This window comes from Schistocerca piceifrons, chromosome X (assembly GCF_021461385.2).
Source record: "Schistocerca piceifrons isolate TAMUIC-IGC-003096 chromosome X, iqSchPice1.1, whole genome shotgun sequence".
In the NCBI taxonomy this organism is placed as follows: Eukaryota; Metazoa; Arthropoda; class Insecta; order Orthoptera; family Acrididae; genus Schistocerca; species Schistocerca piceifrons.
In genome coordinates this window covers 358,816,375-358,837,466 of record NC_060149.1, presented here as the reverse complement: position 1 = coordinate 358,837,466, position 21,092 = coordinate 358,816,375, and the positions used below count along the sequence as shown (strand labels likewise).

General features: G+C 38.7%; 1 protein-coding gene across 3 annotated transcripts in view; it reads left to right on the top strand.

The window, feature by feature from the left end:
• The first annotated feature begins 1,698 nt into the window (after positions 1–1,698).
• LOC124722889 (calcium uptake protein 3, mitochondrial-like) overlaps positions 1,699–21,092 on the top strand; it is a 636,966-nt gene continuing 617,572 nt past the window's right edge. For 2 of the 3 annotated variants that reach the window (XM_047248026.1, XM_047248025.1), the window contains exon 1: positions 1,700–1,946. In XM_047248026.1, the coding sequence (XP_047103982.1) occupies positions 1,737–1,946 (210 nt within the window). In that variant the 5' untranslated portion in view covers positions 1,700–1,736. Of the gene's footprint in view, positions 1,947–21,092 lie in introns of all 3 variants that reach the window. The other variant, XM_047248024.1, reaches the window with a different exon arrangement.

Here is a 21,092-nt window from a genome sequence, read left to right as displayed (position 1 = left end):
TAGGACACTAATCACACAGAACCGCCTCAATTCTTTATAACCTCGTTTATAATGCGCAAGTATGGCATTGGAAGAATTTACAAGTTAAAATTCACCCATTACCCCTGCAAATACTAACGAAATATGTCATATAAGCAAATATCTTACTGCTTTCATTAGGCAGTTCTACTTCATGGCATTCTTACATTCTTTAATTTTCGTGAGCTACTATGAGGGTCTACATAAACAAAACGACTTTCACTTATTTCTGTATAACATTGATTTTAGACAACAGAGTTAGTCGACTGCATCCGTGGCTTTACTACCGACATGAGAGATTCAAAACCATTGTTTTCGCATTGTATGTTTGCTCTGCTGTTTCTCTCAAATAAACGTACTATAATAAGTGAATTAGTTAATGAAAATTTGTCCTTATTGCCTTTAAATAAAATCACGTTATTTTTTGTATTCTATTGCTGGCGATGCTTTCAATTCTCTATAAATATTTTTATTTCTTTAATAATACACATTCGTATTATATTACTATCTAGAAAGACTTAAATTTCTTATCATTACTAAATTTCATCACAGTGTAACATGTGTTGGACTGTGACGATAACAACTTTGATGTAACTTCCAGTTTGCTGAACTGGCGGCTGTTTAGGGGAGGGCCTTCTACTTTGGATAGGCGTGGAGGGGGATGAATGGGCGGGACTTGTTCCGGGTGAAATCCTAGCGCTAAGGGCACGTGCATCAAACCAGTCTCAGGACTGAAGACCACAACAACAACAACTCTGAAAGGGATGGCATATTGCAGCACCATGAAGCAGCCTACCACACTGCCGCAATCAACAGACTGCTTTGAAGAACTTCGCCAGAAGTTACTGGTACGTCCCAGCAAGAACGTGAAATTGAAGTCACTGTGTAGAACACCTATGTGCGATTCTATTTAAGCATTTAGAGAAAAATTACTGTATAATTATTAAACAGATTATTATAACTGGTCGTTTATTCTAACGGAAAGAATGATGGACAGATGCACCAAAGATGCAATTTTTAACTAAAATTCTAAAATGTGTTGTATCCATCAACTTATGGCACACATTGAAATAATTAAGATGATACACGTGATTTAAAGCACGTAAGGTAGCACGTAACATATCATTACACCCATACTACCAAAAAGAGCGGCAGCATTCAATGCAGTGGTTTCTCTGCCATGTAGTTGACGTTATGTGCATGGCTCGCTCAAGTTGCCCTCGTTGGTCCCTAAAGCGCGTCAAAATATTTCAATAAATATTAACAACATAAATCGCCAAAAGCGGTATGTATTTTAGTCTTGTCAAAAGAAAGAGGAGAGATATTTACACTATCGCCGAAGAAAACAGTTGAAAGGATCAAGACAGTACTTGCATAGATGTTTGAAGAGCTCTTTGTCGTGTGTTTATGAAGTACCGTACATCGGTGTTAATACAGATAGTAACTGTACACAACACAACTCAAATGCCGTTGTCCACAAGCGCGTCGCATCACCAGGAGATCTGATAATACGTATAACGGTGTCATTTCGGACAGTTCGTGGGCGCACCACGAATTAAATACAGTTGTCCATACGCGCGTTGCATCGCCAACAGATGGAATAACAGTTTTCTTCTCGTAAACCGGGTGCTGCAGTTGATATTGTGCGTGCGCAGTTGGCAGACGTGATCCCCTTAGATCCTCAGCTGTTCGCATGCTGACATCTAAGCCGTATCAACATGGCTACTCTCGGACGATTGAGTAGACGATTTCAACAAATATCTATAAAATTTTCAGGTGTTACTAAATCGTATAGTACTATCAACCGGCCGGGAACATTTAACATACTTGCGGGAACGATAGCATGTGCAGTAGGAGGCGGATTAGTGCTTTACGTGGCCCACAGACTTGGAAAGATCAGTGCCGTACATGCGTTTAAACCCAAAAAGGTAGGCATTAGAAGTGAGTTATTTATAAATCCCTGATACTTTCACTAACGTGCGAGTTGGTTTTCTTTTGCATAAGATATATTTCTTGCATAAGTCTCACTTGCAGTTTGTGCACGGTTTGTGAGACGTTGATATGGGGGAGATTATTGGCGCTGCCAAAAATATTTTGATAGATAGTTACGCCCATTTTCCATTACATACATGTAAAATGGTAACCTTGCCCGTGCTATAGCCCCAGCAAATGCAGAACTAACGTACTGAACGTAATAACACCAATCTTGACGTAATTATTGCTGAGTTGTAAGCAAATAACTTTTACTGCAGCTCTACAAAGCCGTTGGTACTGTGATAGATGTTTGTTGCTGGCTGTAACAAAGACGCTATAGCAAGTTAAATTTTGTGATATATAAGAATAATTGTATGAATCTAAAGCTTAAGAACATAATTTGTTTTTGTACTTCTATACAGTATATGTGATCGTACATTGTAGCTGAAAAATAACCTCAGAACTAAATACCGGTAGCTTGACGTAAACATTATAGAACTTTCGTTGCATAATAAAGTACTTGTTTGCATCTTAGTGTAAGAGAGTATGAACTGTTGGAAACGATATTTTACTAGCCAATCTATAGTGATCAGCTGTTATGCCGAATTTTTCGTAGTGTGGGGTGTGGATATTATGGCTCCACAATTCTTATTGTTCTGAGAGAGGTGATGTAGAAACGCCTAAATGGTGTTCTTAAACTGGGAGTTTTGACTTATCCCTGTAGTCAGCACAAAGTGGGCGTTAAAGAGTGTGTTTACATAGCCCTGTGGTTTTAGGTCATATGCTGCTTCAAGAAGCGTAAGAATGAATATAATTAAAAGTGATGTGTATCACAAAACTCCACTCTGGTATCTGATCATACTGTCATTAATTTAATTGATGGTGGAACTATGTGGTAGGCAGGTAGTTGTTCATTTGGAGAGACTCCTATTTGTTCAATTTTTTTATGGGAAAAATTACTAATTCTGTTTTAAGTATTATACATGACATATCTTGAATGGCTGCTACCATGCTTGCTTGTTCAGATATTTGACATTCAGGCGCCTGTGGGATACCAACCAATGTGTCATTTCCAGATGCATCCTTATCAAAATAGCTGTAAATAATGTAAGTGTATACTTCATAGTTTTCTTTAATTTTACTCCTGTATCAGATCACTGCTAAATTGTAGCAACTAGCCATTTCAGTGTCCAGATATCGTACATGCATCAAATTGTAACCAAATAACATGAATGTGTAGGTCCTTGCACCACTGGTATTGTGTAAGTGGTCAACCATTCAACTGAATAGATTCGGAAATCCTAAAGACCATTCCCAAGATCCCTTTTGAAATGACAAGTAAATGCTAACTGTGTATGACCCAGTAATTTATGGTCAAAAATATGAAGAAGTCATTCAGCTTTGAAAATCTGGTGGAAAAAGAATGGTACAACCAGATATCTGCTGTGTAGTGGCTTTTTAATCATTGCATCAAAAGAAGGAAAAGTTTGAGATTGTCTGAAAAAAAGGTGCAGCTGTTACTAACTAGACTGTATTTTGGGAAACTATTAGTTTGTGCAAGAAATTTACAAATGGATTATTTGAATATAACACAACTAATGAAACTTTAGAGAGAAATAAGCTTAAAATAGCAGTTCTATAATTTTCAACATCCATTAGTATTGCCTGTGAAAAAAATTATAAAATATGCACATTTTGTTATAGTTTCAACAATAGAGTTGCACAAAAAATAACTGCAAATACTGTTTGTATAAAGTTTATTGGTTACATTAATTACAGTGCAAAATGCATGCCTTCTGTTACCGTCCCTAATACACGTGGCTTTACTTCCTATAAAGTAAAATTTGCTGGTATATGGTGATCGCTTTAAAATGGATATGTGATATGCACACATTGATACTGAAACTGCTTATTATGAACACTGTAGATTACATAGATTTAAATAAATGAAATAAAATCTTTGCATTAGGAGGAAATGTGTTAAAAATAGAGTATACCTCTGTACGATTACACTATATGATCTGAGTGAGTCAAAGAATTCTTAGTAATGCAGAGAAAGGGGCTTGAAAGTAGACATACCATCAAAGTACTGTGCACTACTTTAGTGCACATAAGTATCCCATGGAAGATGTTTAAAAGGGGATTGTGAATTGGATCATGGTTAGAAAAAGTAGTCTGTAAAAATGAAATTATTGAATTGGAAACTTTTCGGTAACTGGATTGTTATATTTATAGGGAAATAGGTGATTGGATAATAATGTGGGGTTTACTGCCAATGAAGACACACTATTGCTCATATGGATTCAAATACGTGTCCAGCCATCCAGATTTAGGATTTCCACGATTTTCCTAAATTGCCCCAGGCGAGTACCGGGATGATTCCTTTGATAGGGTATGGCCAATTTCCTTTCCTATCCTAAGGAAACAATCTGAGTGTGTGCTTGCTGTAATGACGTTGTTGTGTTAAACCACCCACACACCATATGGGTTCTTCCCCACTATTCTTTGAATGTTAATGCAGTTAATTCTAGAGATGTTTGTCAAATGGTTTTGTTTGCATGAGAACTAATGACAGCTTGAGGCATGTGCAGGAACGTGTTCACTCTGCTGTTTCATTGTTTATGTAGCAGTTAAGAACAAATGCTCTAAAATTTTAGTCATAAAAATTAGGTGGAGTAACCGGACTTGAAGATGTGATGAAGCATAGAATTTGACGTTGACAACAATGTGAAACAATTCAAAGTTTAAATGACAAGTTTGATAGTGCCAGAGAAGTGTCATGGTGAAGTAAGTTTGAAGGCATCAGGCAGGCTTTGTCACAATAGATAAGTCACCACAACAGTATTTACTGCACCAGGAAGAAAAAAAGAAAAAAATTGTGGTATGAGCACACAACTTACATACCTGAGATGTAGTCTGGCTTTCACATGAACTTTGGAGTGATTCAATATGTGGAAGATATACCATTTTTGCTGGAAAAGAATTACACCAGTTAATTAATCATACTCCAAAAATTTCCTTTCTGAGTTGTACAGTGTGCTGTCATATTGCCACCAATACAAGATTGTCAGTGGAAATTGTTTGGCATTCACTTTACAGTTAGTGATGTACTGTGCAGTTGCTACTCATGTTATAAATTTTTTATTATGACATTCATGAAGTTTATGCTACTTAAGTATTTATTATAATTAACACTGAAGTAAGAGATCCTCGGTGTATATAATGGATGTAGAGTTGTGTTTAACATTGTCAGAAATTAAGCACAATATAGCCTAGTTGCATATGACTGAAAAAAATAATTGACAATAACATTCGGTAGCAACGGTAACAATAGCATTCACCACTGTGATGTAGGGAAACAATTGAAAATTTAAATATAAATGGCTCAAAGATAACTTTAATACTGCTGCTCCCAAGTAAGAATTCATGTTTTAACCAGTAGTCTGTCCCATGTATAATACTTGTCATAGTGTTTACCAGGCATGGATCTAAAGTAGTCAACTCTTGGAGATAGTTGCAATATATTCTGATAGAATATAAACCCTGATTGCTTTGAATGACAGTAACTGGAGTATTCCACCAATAATATGAGAATAATATTTGTCGTTTGAGTACTATGTGTCACTTCATAAGGATCATTGCCCTTCAGCTCACTATGCTGTATAGGAAACTACATAATGAACAACCTAGAATTGCCCCGCCTTTTTATTTGAAGTCATTACTTAGTTTTTACTAGCAAAATGTTTTTGGTTGTGACTGGCAGCAGTTAAACATCAAATATAAATCTTAAAATATATTGTAGTGGTGCAATGAAATTAATTTTTGGTCCATTCTCATCCTCTGTGAAATGCTTGAGATGGTTATCCAATTTGTTTTTTATTGGATTCTGTAACCAGATTAGCTTTTGGTGAATATTGTGCAGATAATTTGAACATGAATACTTTGTGTTAAAGATATTTATAACTACAATATTTTTTGAATTCTCACTGAGTATTCGTCCAGGCGGTGTCTTCCAGCTGGTGCAATATTTTTGCAAGTTGTTGACTTGGTGCTGTTCTTAAGCATGTCTAGTTGTAAGCAGGACTCTGAAATACATCACAATTTGGGTCATACCACCTGGAAAAATACCCAAGAACAGTTGAAAAGCATTGCACAATGGAAAAATCTAAAATCGTGCATTACAAAATTTGCTGTTGTGATAAATAATTGTGGCAACTAGAGTGGTTATTCATTTAATGAGTTTCACAGTTCTCAACATTACTAAATGTCTGTGGTTCTCAGAAAACGTCAGGATGTGCTTATTATAGCATTGATTTGCTTTTTCCTTTTCATATTAATAGTATTAGGTTATTTCTTGTAAACAGTTCTTTCAAAACAAATATTTTTCTTGTGATGTGACTCACTGAGATAGAGCTTCTTGTGCTTTGTAGTTTTATGTTGGATGGAAATTCTGGGGAAAGTTATCTTTTCTATTTGACTCGTGGAGAAATTATTAATAAAACTTGGTGGTTTTTTTTTTTTTTTTTTTTTTTCCCCTCCTCCTCCCCAGGAAAACTCTTAAGTCTTTGAAGTATTGTGGCAAATTGAATGAATGTTTTTGAAATTTCAATGTACAAATGTGTGTGTTCCTTACAGTGATGCATTTGAGTTTTTGGCTTTTCATATAAGTTTTTGTTTCACATCATATGCAATTTTAAATTCTACTCCCCACCATATCTGCGTCTCTCAGGTATATTTTATGAAAGAAAAATGCATTACGTTTGATGTATTTTTCATATCCATTATAAACATCCATATTGAAGTAATTGATCAGTACAGATAGCACTTTCCCTTAGGCGTCGTTGGTGATGATTACAGTCCATTCGTGCATCAGTAGTAGTGTGTGCATGTGAACATACTGAAGATAGGGACCTGTAATTAGAAGTTTTAGCCATGAAAACTACAAAGCACCAAATTTTAGATTTTTCATTCAAAATGACATTGATTACTAGAGACTTTGGTAACACAATACTTTAATAGTGTTTATTAACAACTACGATCACAATAAAATTTTCTGGCCCTTACTGGTTTCAGTTTTATAGCTAATCATCTCACCTAAATCAATCCTGAAGGTGGTTTGGTAAAGAACTAATAAATATTATGTTGATATATAGGGATCAGTGTCTTCTGCTACATAATTTGTACACTTGGACATCTCATCATCTTTGCTGCTGGCCAGTGTGGTAAACACTCAGTATCTACAAACTACAATACTAATTTGAAGAGGTTGAGAATTTTCCTTGATATAAATTAAACAAAACATATATACTCACCCAAAGTATGAGTAAATTACTACTCTGAGGCAAAATGAGTTTGAAGGAGTGGGAATTATCATTTAAGCTAATACTAAAAGAAAACAAACAAAATTACAGGAAGAATTCAAAGTGCCTAACTCAAATATTGTGTGACAACCATACTGGGGGGGACTGAACCACCCACCTTTGCACTGCAACACACTAATGCACTAACGATGTTATTGTGTGTGAAATCATACTCGATGTGTAAGTGGATGTAGAGAAGAATGCTGAAAGTGTATGTACTTTGTTTCAGTATTATACTTTGGAATGTAGATTGTGTTTAAGAGAATAATTTGTTGCATAACCAGAGGTGTAGGTTTCATTGGAAGCTGACATTTTGGTTGTGAATTGCTAAAGCCACAGATGTGATGTAGTGAAAGTAACTATAATCCTTGATAGGACGTTTTTTTTTTACAAATTGAATTTCGGTGTGTGATTGTCAGCTGTTTCGTGTTGTGGGTCAGAGCGGATTGGCAGTATCAGCAGGTGCAATATTTCCCATACCATTGTTATTCTCACTCAGAGGAGTACAGCATAGTGTAAACATAATCACTAGCCATGTGTACCTTGCTAACCAAGTCTTCGTCCAACTACTGTGCAACTTACTGCTCTGGTAAGATATTGGCCTTGTATTTAGGCTAGTGCTGGTTCAAATCCCACTATGTCCAACAAGTCAGATTTTTGTGTGGTTTCACTAAATTGTGTAAGGCACATGATGGAATAGTTTGTTTTCAAAAAGACATTGCTGATTTCCTTCTCCAATTACGCTCAGTATTTAGTGACTTCATCATCGACAATGTTAACCCTAAACTTGCATTAGCATATCTGAAATCAGTCACTTTAAACAACCCAGAGAAAGAATTCCAACAGGCTTGTGTTATATATTGAAAGGATTTATTCTTACATTTCCAATATCTGTTGTCTCTGAAGAAGTTTCTGGTCATGGACTCCAATATTCTAACTGTACATTTTGGAGCCCTCCATGATCTTAAGAGTTCTAGATATCCTTCTGAAGTCTTGTACACAATGATGATCCTGTGTGGTGATCCTTGTAAGAGACATAAATTGTGGGAAAAAGCTGGTGGATTTCCTTTTATTACTTGTTGGTATTTCTCTTCGTAAACTTCTAAATACTTTCCACTTTTCTGTGAATTTGTTATTAACTATTCAGATGGGCTTAATTTAAATGTTCCTTAATCTGTTGATTCCACAAAGTAGGTGCACAGTTTTCTATCACTGCAGTTATGGAAATACTGGTTGTGAATCATATAATGTAACTTCCCAACACAGAACTTGAGAAATATGTTAAAACTGGTAACATAATGTAGCATGAGCCCAGACACGAAACATTTGCATTTGTCTGGTTATTATTGTTCAGATGTTTATTTCACAAATTCATTCCAGTTAAGTGGTAGAATGATTATGTATACAAGACCTCAGCTGATTGTCATCTCATCATCAAAACTGAGCTATTTCACCATTTCTAATAATCTTGCATATGAAAAGTTCACAACGATTATAAAGAAAAGACAGAAATAAGTTGCACAACTGAAACAAATTAATTAATTGAATTACTTTATTCCTTTTATGTAAGCTGTAGTGTGTTTTGTAGTCTCAGAAAAGAAGTGTACTGACTCTGGTGGGGGAGGGGGGGGGGGGGGGAGAACAGAAATACTATAAATTTAATATAATACTTAGTGGTCTTATTGATCATGGAAGATGGTAAAAGAAATGAAAGTGTGCATTCACACAGTTTTCTGTCAATAGTCTACTTAAGGTACTTATTTTAGACATTTATGGTAGCCTTCTTTCTTCTGAAATTAACATGGAGAATAAGTGTGTGAATGTTAGTTCTGTTTGTACCATTTAAATGTGAAGAAATGTGTGCATGTTAAATACATAAATACATGTAACTAATGTAACATATTAGCACTGGATTCCACTGGCCGTGGTGGCCAAGCGGTTCTAGGCGCTTCAGTCTCGAACCGCGCGACCGCTACGATCGCAGGTTCGAATCCTACCTCGGGCATGGACGTGTGTGATATCCTTAGGTTAGTTAGGTTTAAGTAGTTCTAAGTTCTAGGGGACTGATGACCTCAGCTGTTAAGTCTCATAGTGCTCAGAGCCATTTGAACCATTTTTTAGCACTGGATTCCCAGTAAAAAGGCAGACTTTCTCACATACTTGCACCAATTTAGTGCATATGTAGTGAGGGTGCAATTTTTCTTTCTCATGACATGAAGTTGTCATTCAGTGTCTTACATTTCTGTAGGGACTTTACAAATTAATACGTTAGGCTATTACTGTTACTGAACAACAGTGTCCTGTATCAGCACTTTCCTGAATTTCACAACCTTTTCATTTGATGTAGTTCATATGTACATGTGTATGTCGCAAAATTACTTTCCATGAGGAGCTTCCATTACCATATTTAAAGTGAATTAGTCATCAATGAAATTGACTTGTTGCACTATTTAATGTGTGGAAGCAGTAAAGCATCCTCTGCTATAACTGGTTCAACATCCCACTTGTCAAAGTTTCTCCACCCACTCATATTATTGTACTATTAAAAAAATTCTTATTCCTGAGCTTTCCCTGTGTATTGGGAATTGTGCAAACTGATATGTTGCCAACTGTTTGATTAGAATGCTTACCACCCTTTAATCTGTTTCCCCTCATTCGTTTCAGCTAAAGCTTTAGAAAAGGGCCTTCTAGCAGCCCTCTATGTTCACTACTGAGAAACTGCATTAGCCACACCTATCTTGTTGCATGTAGCACACCTCATTGCATTGACAATGGCAGTGAAGCATGTTGATGTGGACTCCGCAATTTCCCAAAAAATTCAGGGGAGCTGTCCAGATCAGTGACTGCTTTACATCACCCACAACTGAGAGCTTTTATCTACATATTCATATATACTCCACAAGCCACCATACGGTGCACAGCAGGGGGTACTTTGTACCATTACTAGTCATTTCCTTTCCTTTTCCACTAGCAAATAGAGGGAGGGACAGCTGTCTCTCTCTCTGTACAAGCTGTAATTTCTCCTATCTTGTCTTCATGTTCTTTATGTGAGATGTATGTTGATGACAGCAGAATCGTTGTGCAGTCAGCTTCAGATGCTGGTTCGCTAAATTTTCTCAGTAGTGTTACTCGAAAAGAATTTCCCCTTCCCTCCAGGAGTTCGAGTTCTGGAAGGATCTCTGTAATACTTGCATGTTAGTCAAACCTACCAGTAATAAATCTTGTATCCCACCCCTGGATTGTTTTGATGTCTTCCTTTAATCTGACCTGGTGGGGATCCTAAACACTCGAGCAGTACTCAAGAGTGGGTCTCAGCAGCATTCTATATGTAGTCACCTTCGCATATAAACCACACTTGGCTGAAATTCTCCAAATAAATGGAAGTTAACTATTCACCTTTCCTACTACAATTCTTACATCCTCATTCATTTCATATTGTTTTGCAATGTTACACCTAGATATTTAAACACTGTGACTGTGTCTAGCTGCACACTACTAACACTGTATTTGAATATTACAAGATTGTTTTTCCTAGTCATGTGCATTAATTTAAATTTTTCTACATTCAAAGTAAGCTGCCATTCATCAAACCAACTAGGAATTTGGTCTGTCATCTTGTGCCTTCCTACAGTCACTCAGCGATGGTATGTCCTGTACACCACAGCAACAGATTGCTGCTCACCATGTCCATCAGATTATTTACTTTACTTATACAGAGAATAACAGTGTCACTCCTGCCAGTAATCTTGCCTCTGAACTACACTCGCCATCGAAGACAGCATATTGGGTTCTATTACTTAAGAAGTCTGCGAGCCACTCGTATATCTTGGAACCTATTATGTATGCCCATTCTTTCTGTAACAGTATACAGTGGGAAACGTATCAGATGCTTTTCAGAAATCTAGGAGTATGGAATCTGCCTGCTGCCCTTCATTCATAGTGTGCAGGATTGTGTGTGAGAAAAGGGCTAGCTGAGTTAAGTACCACTGATGTTTTCTAAAACTATGCTGATTTATGGACAGAATGTTTTCCATCTCTAGGAAATTTATTATATTTGAACTTGGAATATGTTCAAGAATTCTGCAGCAAACCAGTGTTAAAGATATTTGTCTGTAATCGTGCTGTCCATTCTTTCACCTTTCCTACATAAGGGAGTCATCTTCACGTCTTTTCAGTCACTTGGGACCTTGCACTGGGAAATAGGTTTGTGATAAATACAAACTAAGGAAGGAAACTAAGTAAGGTGTCAGTGCTATAGAGTACTCACTATGAAACTGAATTGGGCTTCCATGTGTACCTGGTGACTTAGTTGTTTCTCAATTCTTTCATTTGCTCCTCTATGCCCGGGGATGCTTATTACTACATGTTCCATATTAGAGCCTTTGCAATGGTCAAACTACATTACATTCATATGATTCTCCTTTGTGAGTGATTTCTTAAATGCAAGATTGAAAACTTTGGCTTTGCTTTCATTGTCTCCTATTGCCACACTGGATAGATGTGTTTGAACCACTATCTGTCCCTACTCACTGCAATGAATCCATCGACATGCCAGTCTATACTTGCTAGGTTAAAGTCTCCTCCAACTAATGTTGCATGATCTGGGTGTGTACATGCTAATGACCTTAGGCTTTATTTGAATGACTCCAAAACTGTTTCAGTGGAATCTGGTAGACTGTAAAAACATCCAACAATTAACTTGATTTCATCTATACCTCTTATACAGGCCCATATAACTTCAGTAACATCAATAGGCAAAGTATTTTAGTCAAGCACAAGAAACACTCCCTCCCCCATATTTTTTATATATGTTCCATTAATTGCTAAATATATGAGCTTTCTACTTTGGGTTTCAGCTAGCATTTGTTCCCGAGAATAATTTGAGCTCAAGAAATTTTCTAGAGGGCAGTAAATCTAGAACTTTGCTGCAGATATTTTGACAGTTTACTGATATCATTTTGACAGTCAGTGTCATTACTGTGAACGCAGTCTGATTTTGCTACTGCATATCGAGTGGTGAGTGTTCATCAGAGTACGTCAGACTATTGCTTAACATAAGAAACAGCGATGAGCACACAAAAAGTAGTCTGCTACGCGAGTAGTTGGTTCATTTGTGTACAGCACCTCTGAATTATCAAAGGGGCTTTTACAAGTCTCCACCGATAACACGGGTCCAGATATATATGCAGCCAAGACTGTCATAGATTTGACAAAGCCTTTGGTTAAGACCCTACACGCAGCTCCAAACCAAAGGTCCCTCATGAGCTCTGGGAATGATGTTGCAAATTGTGATTTCTGGTTTCACCACGCCCATTAGCTGCTGGTGTGAACAGAGGATGGCCTCGGAATCAAAGTTACAGGCAGCATTGGGGCCAGTGTGAGCCACAACTTGGAGACAGCTGTACACCGCGTGCCCAGTAACCACAAGGCCTCCTCCACTTCTCGGATGAGATACCTCGGCAGATATACTAAGTGCACATTGGGTTTCTTCCTAGCCCTAAATTACTATTTTCCTAAGAGGCTCCATAAAACTCCTAAAATTGGAACTGCTGATAACTTGATAACACCTTCCCTCCCCCATGTACCCTGCTGAAGGAGCAGGCACCAGTCCACTTACAGGGTGAAAAATGGGCAAGGTCAGACACAGCCTCCACAGTGGCACTCCATCTGGAGTGTCGCAAATTCGGCGCCACCTGCCACTCATCATAAGGAGAGGGCAATGTAAACTGAAATGTGCCTCGGCAGCAGAGACCATTGGGTGCTGTTGGCTGCCTGAGTCTACATTTTACAGTTACAAAAGCACAGCTTACACCTCTAGAAAGCTTTGTTAGAGATTGGTCCGATTACTGACATATTATCCAGGGGTATCCTGCATGTTCTCAATGGCACTGAGGTCATGCAACATGGAAGTTAACACTAGCACTTTTGTGTTCATGGAGTGTTCTTAGAAATATTCCAGAGTTATGGTGTGACCCATTGATTTCATGGTGGTACAAGTTGCCTGAAAGCAATTAAACAAGTGCACGATCAAGTAATATGTTTGCTGCTGAGAGACCATAGCAGATTTGCTTCATATCTTGTAAACATCCTCCATATGAAAACACTTACTCTAGTTACCTGAATGGTGCCCTGTTGGGAAGCAGATGAATCACCTCATATACTTAGACATTCTCGTAGTATTAAATTGATGGGTATGGATGTCTTTCACAACTTCTAAGTCCAGACACCTTTCTCCTTGTTTCAAGCATCCAGTAGGTGTAGTTCTGTGTCCATCTCATCTCTGTGCATTTGCACATGGTGACTAGGTGCACAGATAGGGCTATGGATCCTCTAGTGTGGTGGTGGTTCTAAATTATATGACTATTCACAAGTTGTCTAGTAGTGAATTGCCAGATAATTCACTGCAGCGTGTTCCATCTGTCCATCCATAGTTACAGCCCATGACAGAATATAGTGTTCCCCTTATTTATTAGTGGCGCTGTATCCTTCTAATCACTGTTATAACCTGCAATAATCTGTCGTTACTCCAGTTTTAGAATTGTTGCCTGTGGCAGTTGACTACAATGGGAAACATCTTCTCCAGATTGAGGTAATCAGGATACACCCTTGATGACACATAACAAGCACAATGCATGCAAACTCTGAGAGACGGCATGTCCAATGTGCAGGGTGCTCATAACCAAGCTGCAAGCAAGTGCATTGATACGATATCTTGCTCATCTGTCAAGCTGGCAGCCAGTACGAAGTCTGATCGCATACACATCAGGTCGTTTAACAGTCAAATCCATTCCATTTGATGCAGTCACAGTAGCTTCCTCACTCCCTCCCTCCACATCAAGTGCTTCTAAGTTGGAGATGAATGTATTTGATTTTTACTGCCAATGCCTTATACTCATAAATCTATGTTCATTGATGCTTGAACATTTGAAAGATTTAGTACAATGCAAAATGTTTCCCAAGTTGGATCATAATAGAAAGTCTCTTTCTGTAATGCCAAATAAGCTTTTCATTCTAACACCATTTAGAGTCATCTTATTGATACCTGACAATGTCAGACCAACAAAAAATCAGAAAAATTACGCTGTTGAAACAGTTTTTACTTCACTGTGAAATGTCGTTTACTGTCAAGATCACAACTAGTGTTGTTAGCAGATGGTGAAACTCACCAACTATCCACAGTTTTATGTACTGTATATTGTTATATGCACACATAATACGAAGTATATATTAAAGGGTTACTGTATGGATGAGGAGCAAATGTTTCATTGGGTTCTTTTTTTACCATCAATTCCTGGTAGATGGTCAAATAGTCAACAGATATACAGTGAGCCTTTTATCAATACAATCAGATTTAGAATAGTACAAATCAGTTTTGTTCCTAGTGTCTTACTTTAAAGAGTATTGTTTCTGAAGTTTGATCAGATAGTAAACCTTCTTGATGGAATAAGTGTTTGCTTCCATAAAATCTTCTCAGTTTACAAGCCACGTAATTTCAGTTCCTAGTATATGTAGTTGAAGCAGCTGACAACAGCTTGAGGAGTATTTACACTATGAGTAATCTTATTAAATATTTTTGCGGTGAGTAATACATAACAGCCAAGTGCAGAGTCGTCACAGAATATTAGTCGACACAGCATTAATGAATAGAAGTCTCCAGCTGACTTCAATACTTTAATCTAAAAAATCAATGATAAAATGCAGAGTTCAAGTTATTGATCTAAAGTTTGTAACACAATACATAATGTGTTGTATCTAATCAGTGTCCTTAACAATATCTTCTAGCAAAAATTTTAACTGCTAAAGTTTTCTACGTAAATCTGCACCCCCCTTTTCACCTTTTGCTGTTACTGAGGTAGTTACACCATGTGCTTAATAGGGTTTCATAAGTCATCTACTTACAGAAAAATGTTGGATAATTTATTGAACATTCCATTCATTATTGCTTCATTGACGTATATCTGAAGGATTGAAGGAGGAATTTGCGCATCTAGCAAAAACAAATTTTGCTAATTTGTCTGTTTGAAAATCATGTATAATCTGATAGACTGAATTCAGGATCTCAACCAGTGTTTTATGAATAGTGGTTTGTACCCATTTGGAAGATGGTTTCTTATCCAAACTGATGGGGTACTTTACTGCGACTTTGTTCCTCATTAAATATAAAGTAAGCTCGTAATTAATTTTACTTTCAATGCTATAAAATGTTTGCTCAAAATACAGCTTCCTTGTATAGAGTCCATTGTCAGAGATGCATCACAGAAAATTTAGTTTGTACATATTTCGTAATTTAACTATTTTGTTATATGGTTGGTGAGTTATTAAATTGATACTTTCAGAGAATGAGCCCTGATGGAATCCAGATTTTGACTGATACTCTGGTTGTATACTGAACTGTTCCAAAGTAAATTATCATTTCCAAACCCGTAGAGAATTTTTTCAATACTTCTGAAAGTTAAGTGTTACGCCAGTTACTGAGTAAAACAGCTGTGCCAGAACAGTTTTTAACATATTATTGGATGCCTTATCAACCTCGTGAGGCATTTAGCTTTTAAGGTTAGTTATTTTCTTAATTTTCGCAGGAAATGTTGGACGAATATAAAACTATTGGATTATCTGTGATTCTGTTCCTTGCATGTACTGATTCCTTTTCCTTTTGAGCTGTTTTCACATCATTTGCATCATTGTTTTGGAAGTGATTATTGAAAGTATGTTTTGTATGTAGGTTGTTCTATCTGTTTGCTCATATTCCTTAACAAATAAATAATTTTCCTTCTTCACAAACTTTCCAGTTTTTTTTAAACACCCTATGTATTATTTTAACATTATTATTAGAAATATTGCCTTTGGACTTAAATTACAAACTTTATTGTTCAATAATCTTCCTCGGTGTTGAACATTACTACTCAGAACAGTGATAAGTTATTACTATGCTGTTCTGGTCAAATGGTTATAAACAAATACAAGCAAATTCTAGTGTCATTGAAAAGTATTTATAAAAATGTCTATTACAGTGCTCCTATTTTATACAACTTAAATCACAACTCTGCAGTTCGTGGCAAATTATAAGTGTTAAATAATTAGTGTTTACTATGAGTCATAAAACAATTAATATTGGAATATTCCAAACCATTGTAGGCCAACTAAGCTGTGCTCTCTACTTATGCTACCAATTCTTCCTATGAATAAGGAAAAGTCACATAAAAAGTGATTCAAAACCGAGGAAAGTGCCAGCAACCCACTGAATTAGCATGCACTCCTCCTCTCCAATAGTGGTTTTATGCTTGAGGATACTGATATTCACATGAAGGAACTGGAGAGGTGACCACAGTCCATTGTTACCCATGTCCTCTCAGCTAAATCATCACTGCTGAGGGTGAAGGACAAGGACAGTCCTCCCCAATCAAAAGGTCCAACAGGTGCTAATAGGAGTAATATATTGCAATGAAACTTAAATGGATACTAATTGATCGAATTTGGAAGAATTGCAGCTCCTGGCTCAGGAGAAACCATGTTGCATCCGCTTACAAGAAAGCCATTTTACAATCACTGACACTATTCCTACAGGAAGCATGATCTTACTGGAGACAGGGCTAAGGTGGGGTGACTGTCTTCATTGATGTCAGCTGCCTCTCCTGTTTCTCTTACCATGGCCACACAAGCAGTTGTAGTGGAAGTTGTCAAACCAGTTAAGGTCACCATGTGTTCTTTGTATCTTCTACCGCATGATCTGTTGGATGGAGATGCACTGACAGCACTGCTGTGGGGCTCGGCTACCACATGCTCTGGGGGTTGAATTATCCAGCACCTCGTCCATTTAGAAAGTACCTACCTTTTGAACTACGATCAGATGAGACTCTTTCCTACAGCTAGAGGGTTATCTTCAGCCATTGACTTTTTTTCCCAGATGTTGCAGACTCAGTTCAGTGGAAAGTAGCCACAGATTTTCATTCTAGTGATCACTTTCCGGTGTGGATCACCTGCTGACTCTGACGACAGTTGACAGGGGACTGCAAAGCTGAATGCTTCAAAGGGCAAATTGATTGGCATAGTCAGCAGGCTGTCTTTGTACAACAGGAATATGCCCAAGAGATGGTGGCGCATTTCATTGTGTGATCTAATGTGGTGCTGCCGATTCCATTCCTCTGTTTAGTGACAAACCCAGACGACGACGTGTCCCTTGCTGAGATGAAGAATATTGCTGGCCAATTAGGACCAGGCACGGAACACTGCAGCAATTCAAAGACCAACTACAGAAAACCTTCATGCCCTCAGACTTTATAGGGCACAGGTAGGGTGAATAACTTCAGTAAGAACTTTGTGACTTCCATTAATCGGTCCACCTCAACATTTTGTGTTTGGGACTCAGTAAGGCGGATTTCAGGCAAGGACAGTATACCTCCCCTTATGAACTTGAGAACTGGATTCTTGGTGGTCATTCCTAAAGACATGTCTCAGCTTTTAGCTGGAAACCGGTATTGTCAGTTCATCTGGACAAACTTCTGAGTTTCAGATGTTCAATAGGATTGAGTAGATGATGCATCTCTGCTTCTCGTGTAATCGGAAGGTCTAGTCATCCATTCTGCATGTAGGAATTGGAATTGATTCTGTGAGCAACCAAACAGTGCTCCAGAAACGGATCAATCTGTTTGTCAGATCTGATTTGAAGGGTAGTACCCTTGCCACTTGTAAGGAGTCTTGTTAATGACATTGTGGAAAGCAGGCAAGGCTCATACCAACCCTAACAGTTACCTGAGTGTAGCCCTTACTGGCTGTACGGGTAAGACTGTCAAGTGTGTGATCAACTCCTGCCTCACCTAGTTCCTTAGATCCTGAGGTCACCTGCACTGTGCCTAGTGCAGTTTCCGGTGCTAGTGTTCCACTCTTGACAACTCACTTCTGGCGAAAATGATACAGGAGACCTTCTTATACTTTGAGTTATTTTGAGCTTCAAAAAGTTTAGGACATGACTTGGAGCTACAACGTTCTTCACTAACTCACAGATGGGGACTACGTGGATGTCTGCTGCTTCTTATTGAGTCCAGGCCAGGTGCTTTCACTGTCAAGTTGATTCCTTGTCTGGCTACTTTGTTCGGTAGAATGAGGTCTCCCCAGGCAGTGAGCTGTGTTACACTGCTGCTATCAATGGCATCTCCTCTGCAGTCAAAAGTCCATTTCAGTTCTTCATGTGTGGATGACTTCAGGATCTTCTTCTTGCCCTCCAAACTTGTGATGATGAGGTAACTCCAACTGACCATAAGGAGGCTGCACACTTTGGTCAATAAAACTAGTTTTTAGGTTTGCACTTGAAAAGACCACTTGTCAGCCTCAACCATGCTCATTACAGTTTTCACCCACTGGCACTCACAGTAGGCACACTATTTTAAATTTTGAGGACAATTTGAGCTTTCTGGACCTACTATTTGGCTCTAAACTAACTTGGCTCCTGCACCTGAAATACATGGGAACAATTGAATATTTTGAAATGCCTCAGTAGAAAGGCGTGGGGAGCTGGCAAATACTGTCTCCTACAATTTTATAGCGCATTTTACATAACACAGATTACACATCACAGTTTGTGGATCAGCCCATATTTGCAGCATAAAGATTTTACACAGTCCACCATGAGGGCATTTGGATATTGGCTGGAGCCATTCAGACCAGACCAATTCAGTCTGTGTTCAGAGCCTGGTGAACCAGCACTCCTAATTCAGTTGTGCCTCCTTCTCACTTGGCAGGTCTTGAAAATCTCCGCATTACCTCAGTCATTGGCATTTAGTGTGGTTGTCTACCTCAACTGTGACAGGTTGCTAGGGAACCACGTCCATATGATGAAGTCATTAGAGATATGTGCTGCAGAAAGTCTCGTGGAGCTGCAATGTCAGATGTCCAAACACAGCCAGGGATCGAAAAAACTGCCGTATTCATAAGCCTAAAGTGATTTTAAGCTTGATACAGTACAAGAAAATTTGTATGCCAGATTGTTTCCACAACTGTTTTCTTCAATTTTAAGTACATACCACAGTTTTATTATTGTTTATACAGATGCATCCAAGCAAGAGAATACTGTCAGTTCAGCTGTGATAGGTTTTTCTAAGCGTGCCCTCCAGAACAATTTACGAATTATGATGTGGAGTTAAATGGCATTATGATGCCCCTGGAGTGGATGTAATAGCATCACAGGGTTTCTTGTCTGTTTTGTCTTACTCAGTGTGCTAAAAGAGACCCATCGAATATACACAGTAGAGCAGTTGATTCAACTCATCCGTGACGCTTACAGTGGCTCCAATACTGAGGCAAGGAGGTGGCCTTTTGCTAGGTACACAGACACAAGAAGAGACAGGGAAATCACATAGACAACAGAACAGTCAAAGAAGCTCTCGAGATGATGTATGTAGTCATCCCCCTGCATGCCACTGTATCATTACCTGACAGAAGCATCATTCATCACTGGGAGACTGAATCGTTGGAAGTGACAGACAACAAACTACAGTCGCTCAAATCAACCACATGTGTACATGGTGGACTTCATGCCAATATTACCTGTGGAAAGTAGTGCTGTTCACTAGACAGCACATAGGACATAACCCTTTAACACATGATTGCTTCCTCTGGTAGGCTAATCCACCTCTGTGAAGTTTGTGGTTTTCTACGTTCGGTTCAGCATCATTGGCAACATGTTTTATAAACTCACACCAGGGCAGCCCTTGGTGTGGCTGGGTTTTTCCCATCATCCTTGCCAACACTAACCTGAGTGTCACATGGGTTCTGAAATTTTGACTGTCAGGCCCCATCCCTAAAGTGCTCGGGAAGGGAGGTGGATTTTAATGCATTATAAACATTTCCATGTGTTGGGACAGCCTTTGGCCCCCCCTCCCCTCAAGAATGGCACTGGCATGCTGACTCTTCATAAAGGCACTGATGACCATGCTGGTGAGTGCTGCACAGCCAAAATCATCATGTCTTCAGTTCACCTGAAAACATTCCTGCCAGCCGCTGTGACCGAGCGGTTCTAGGCGCTTCGGTCCGGAACCACGTGACTGCTACGGTCGCAGGTTCGAATCATGCCTCGGGCATAGATGTGTGTGATGTCCTTAGCTTAGTTAGGTTTAAGTAGTTCTAAATCTAGGGGACTGATGACCTCAGATGTTAAGTCCCATAGTGCTCAGAGCCATTTGAATTTTGAGAACATTCCTGGTAGATGTCACTACCTCTGGATGAACGAGTCCTCGACCAAGGGAGTGGTGACCTCGATGTTTAGGCCCCTACGACCAACCAACAATCAGTGGCTTGGTGGCTGGGAGGGCCTCAGTTCAACCCTGGGCCCATCAGCGCTGCTGTGGCTGAAGCCCCAGGCAGGCTGTCGTGTCAGAATGACGGTTGTGCAGTGGTGGCCTTACAGTGGAAGCCCACACTACAGCGGATAAAGACTCGATAATTCTTTGCCCACCTTGACCAGGCGGACAGCATTTCTATGCATCTCAGTTAGTGGGCTTGCTGAGTAGTTGCCATGTCAGGTACACCACTTGCTGCTAACTGCCGAAGTTTCCCATGGTTACGTTAACTTTGTTTATTATTAACTGGACAGTTGTACTGTGGCTCCTGCCGGCCGGAGTGGCCGAGCGGTTAAAGGCGCTACAGTCTGGAACCGCACGACCGCTACGGTCGCAGGTTCGAATCCTGCCTCGGGCATGGATGTTTGTGATGTCCTTAGGTTAGTTAGGTTTAAGTAGTTCTAAGTTC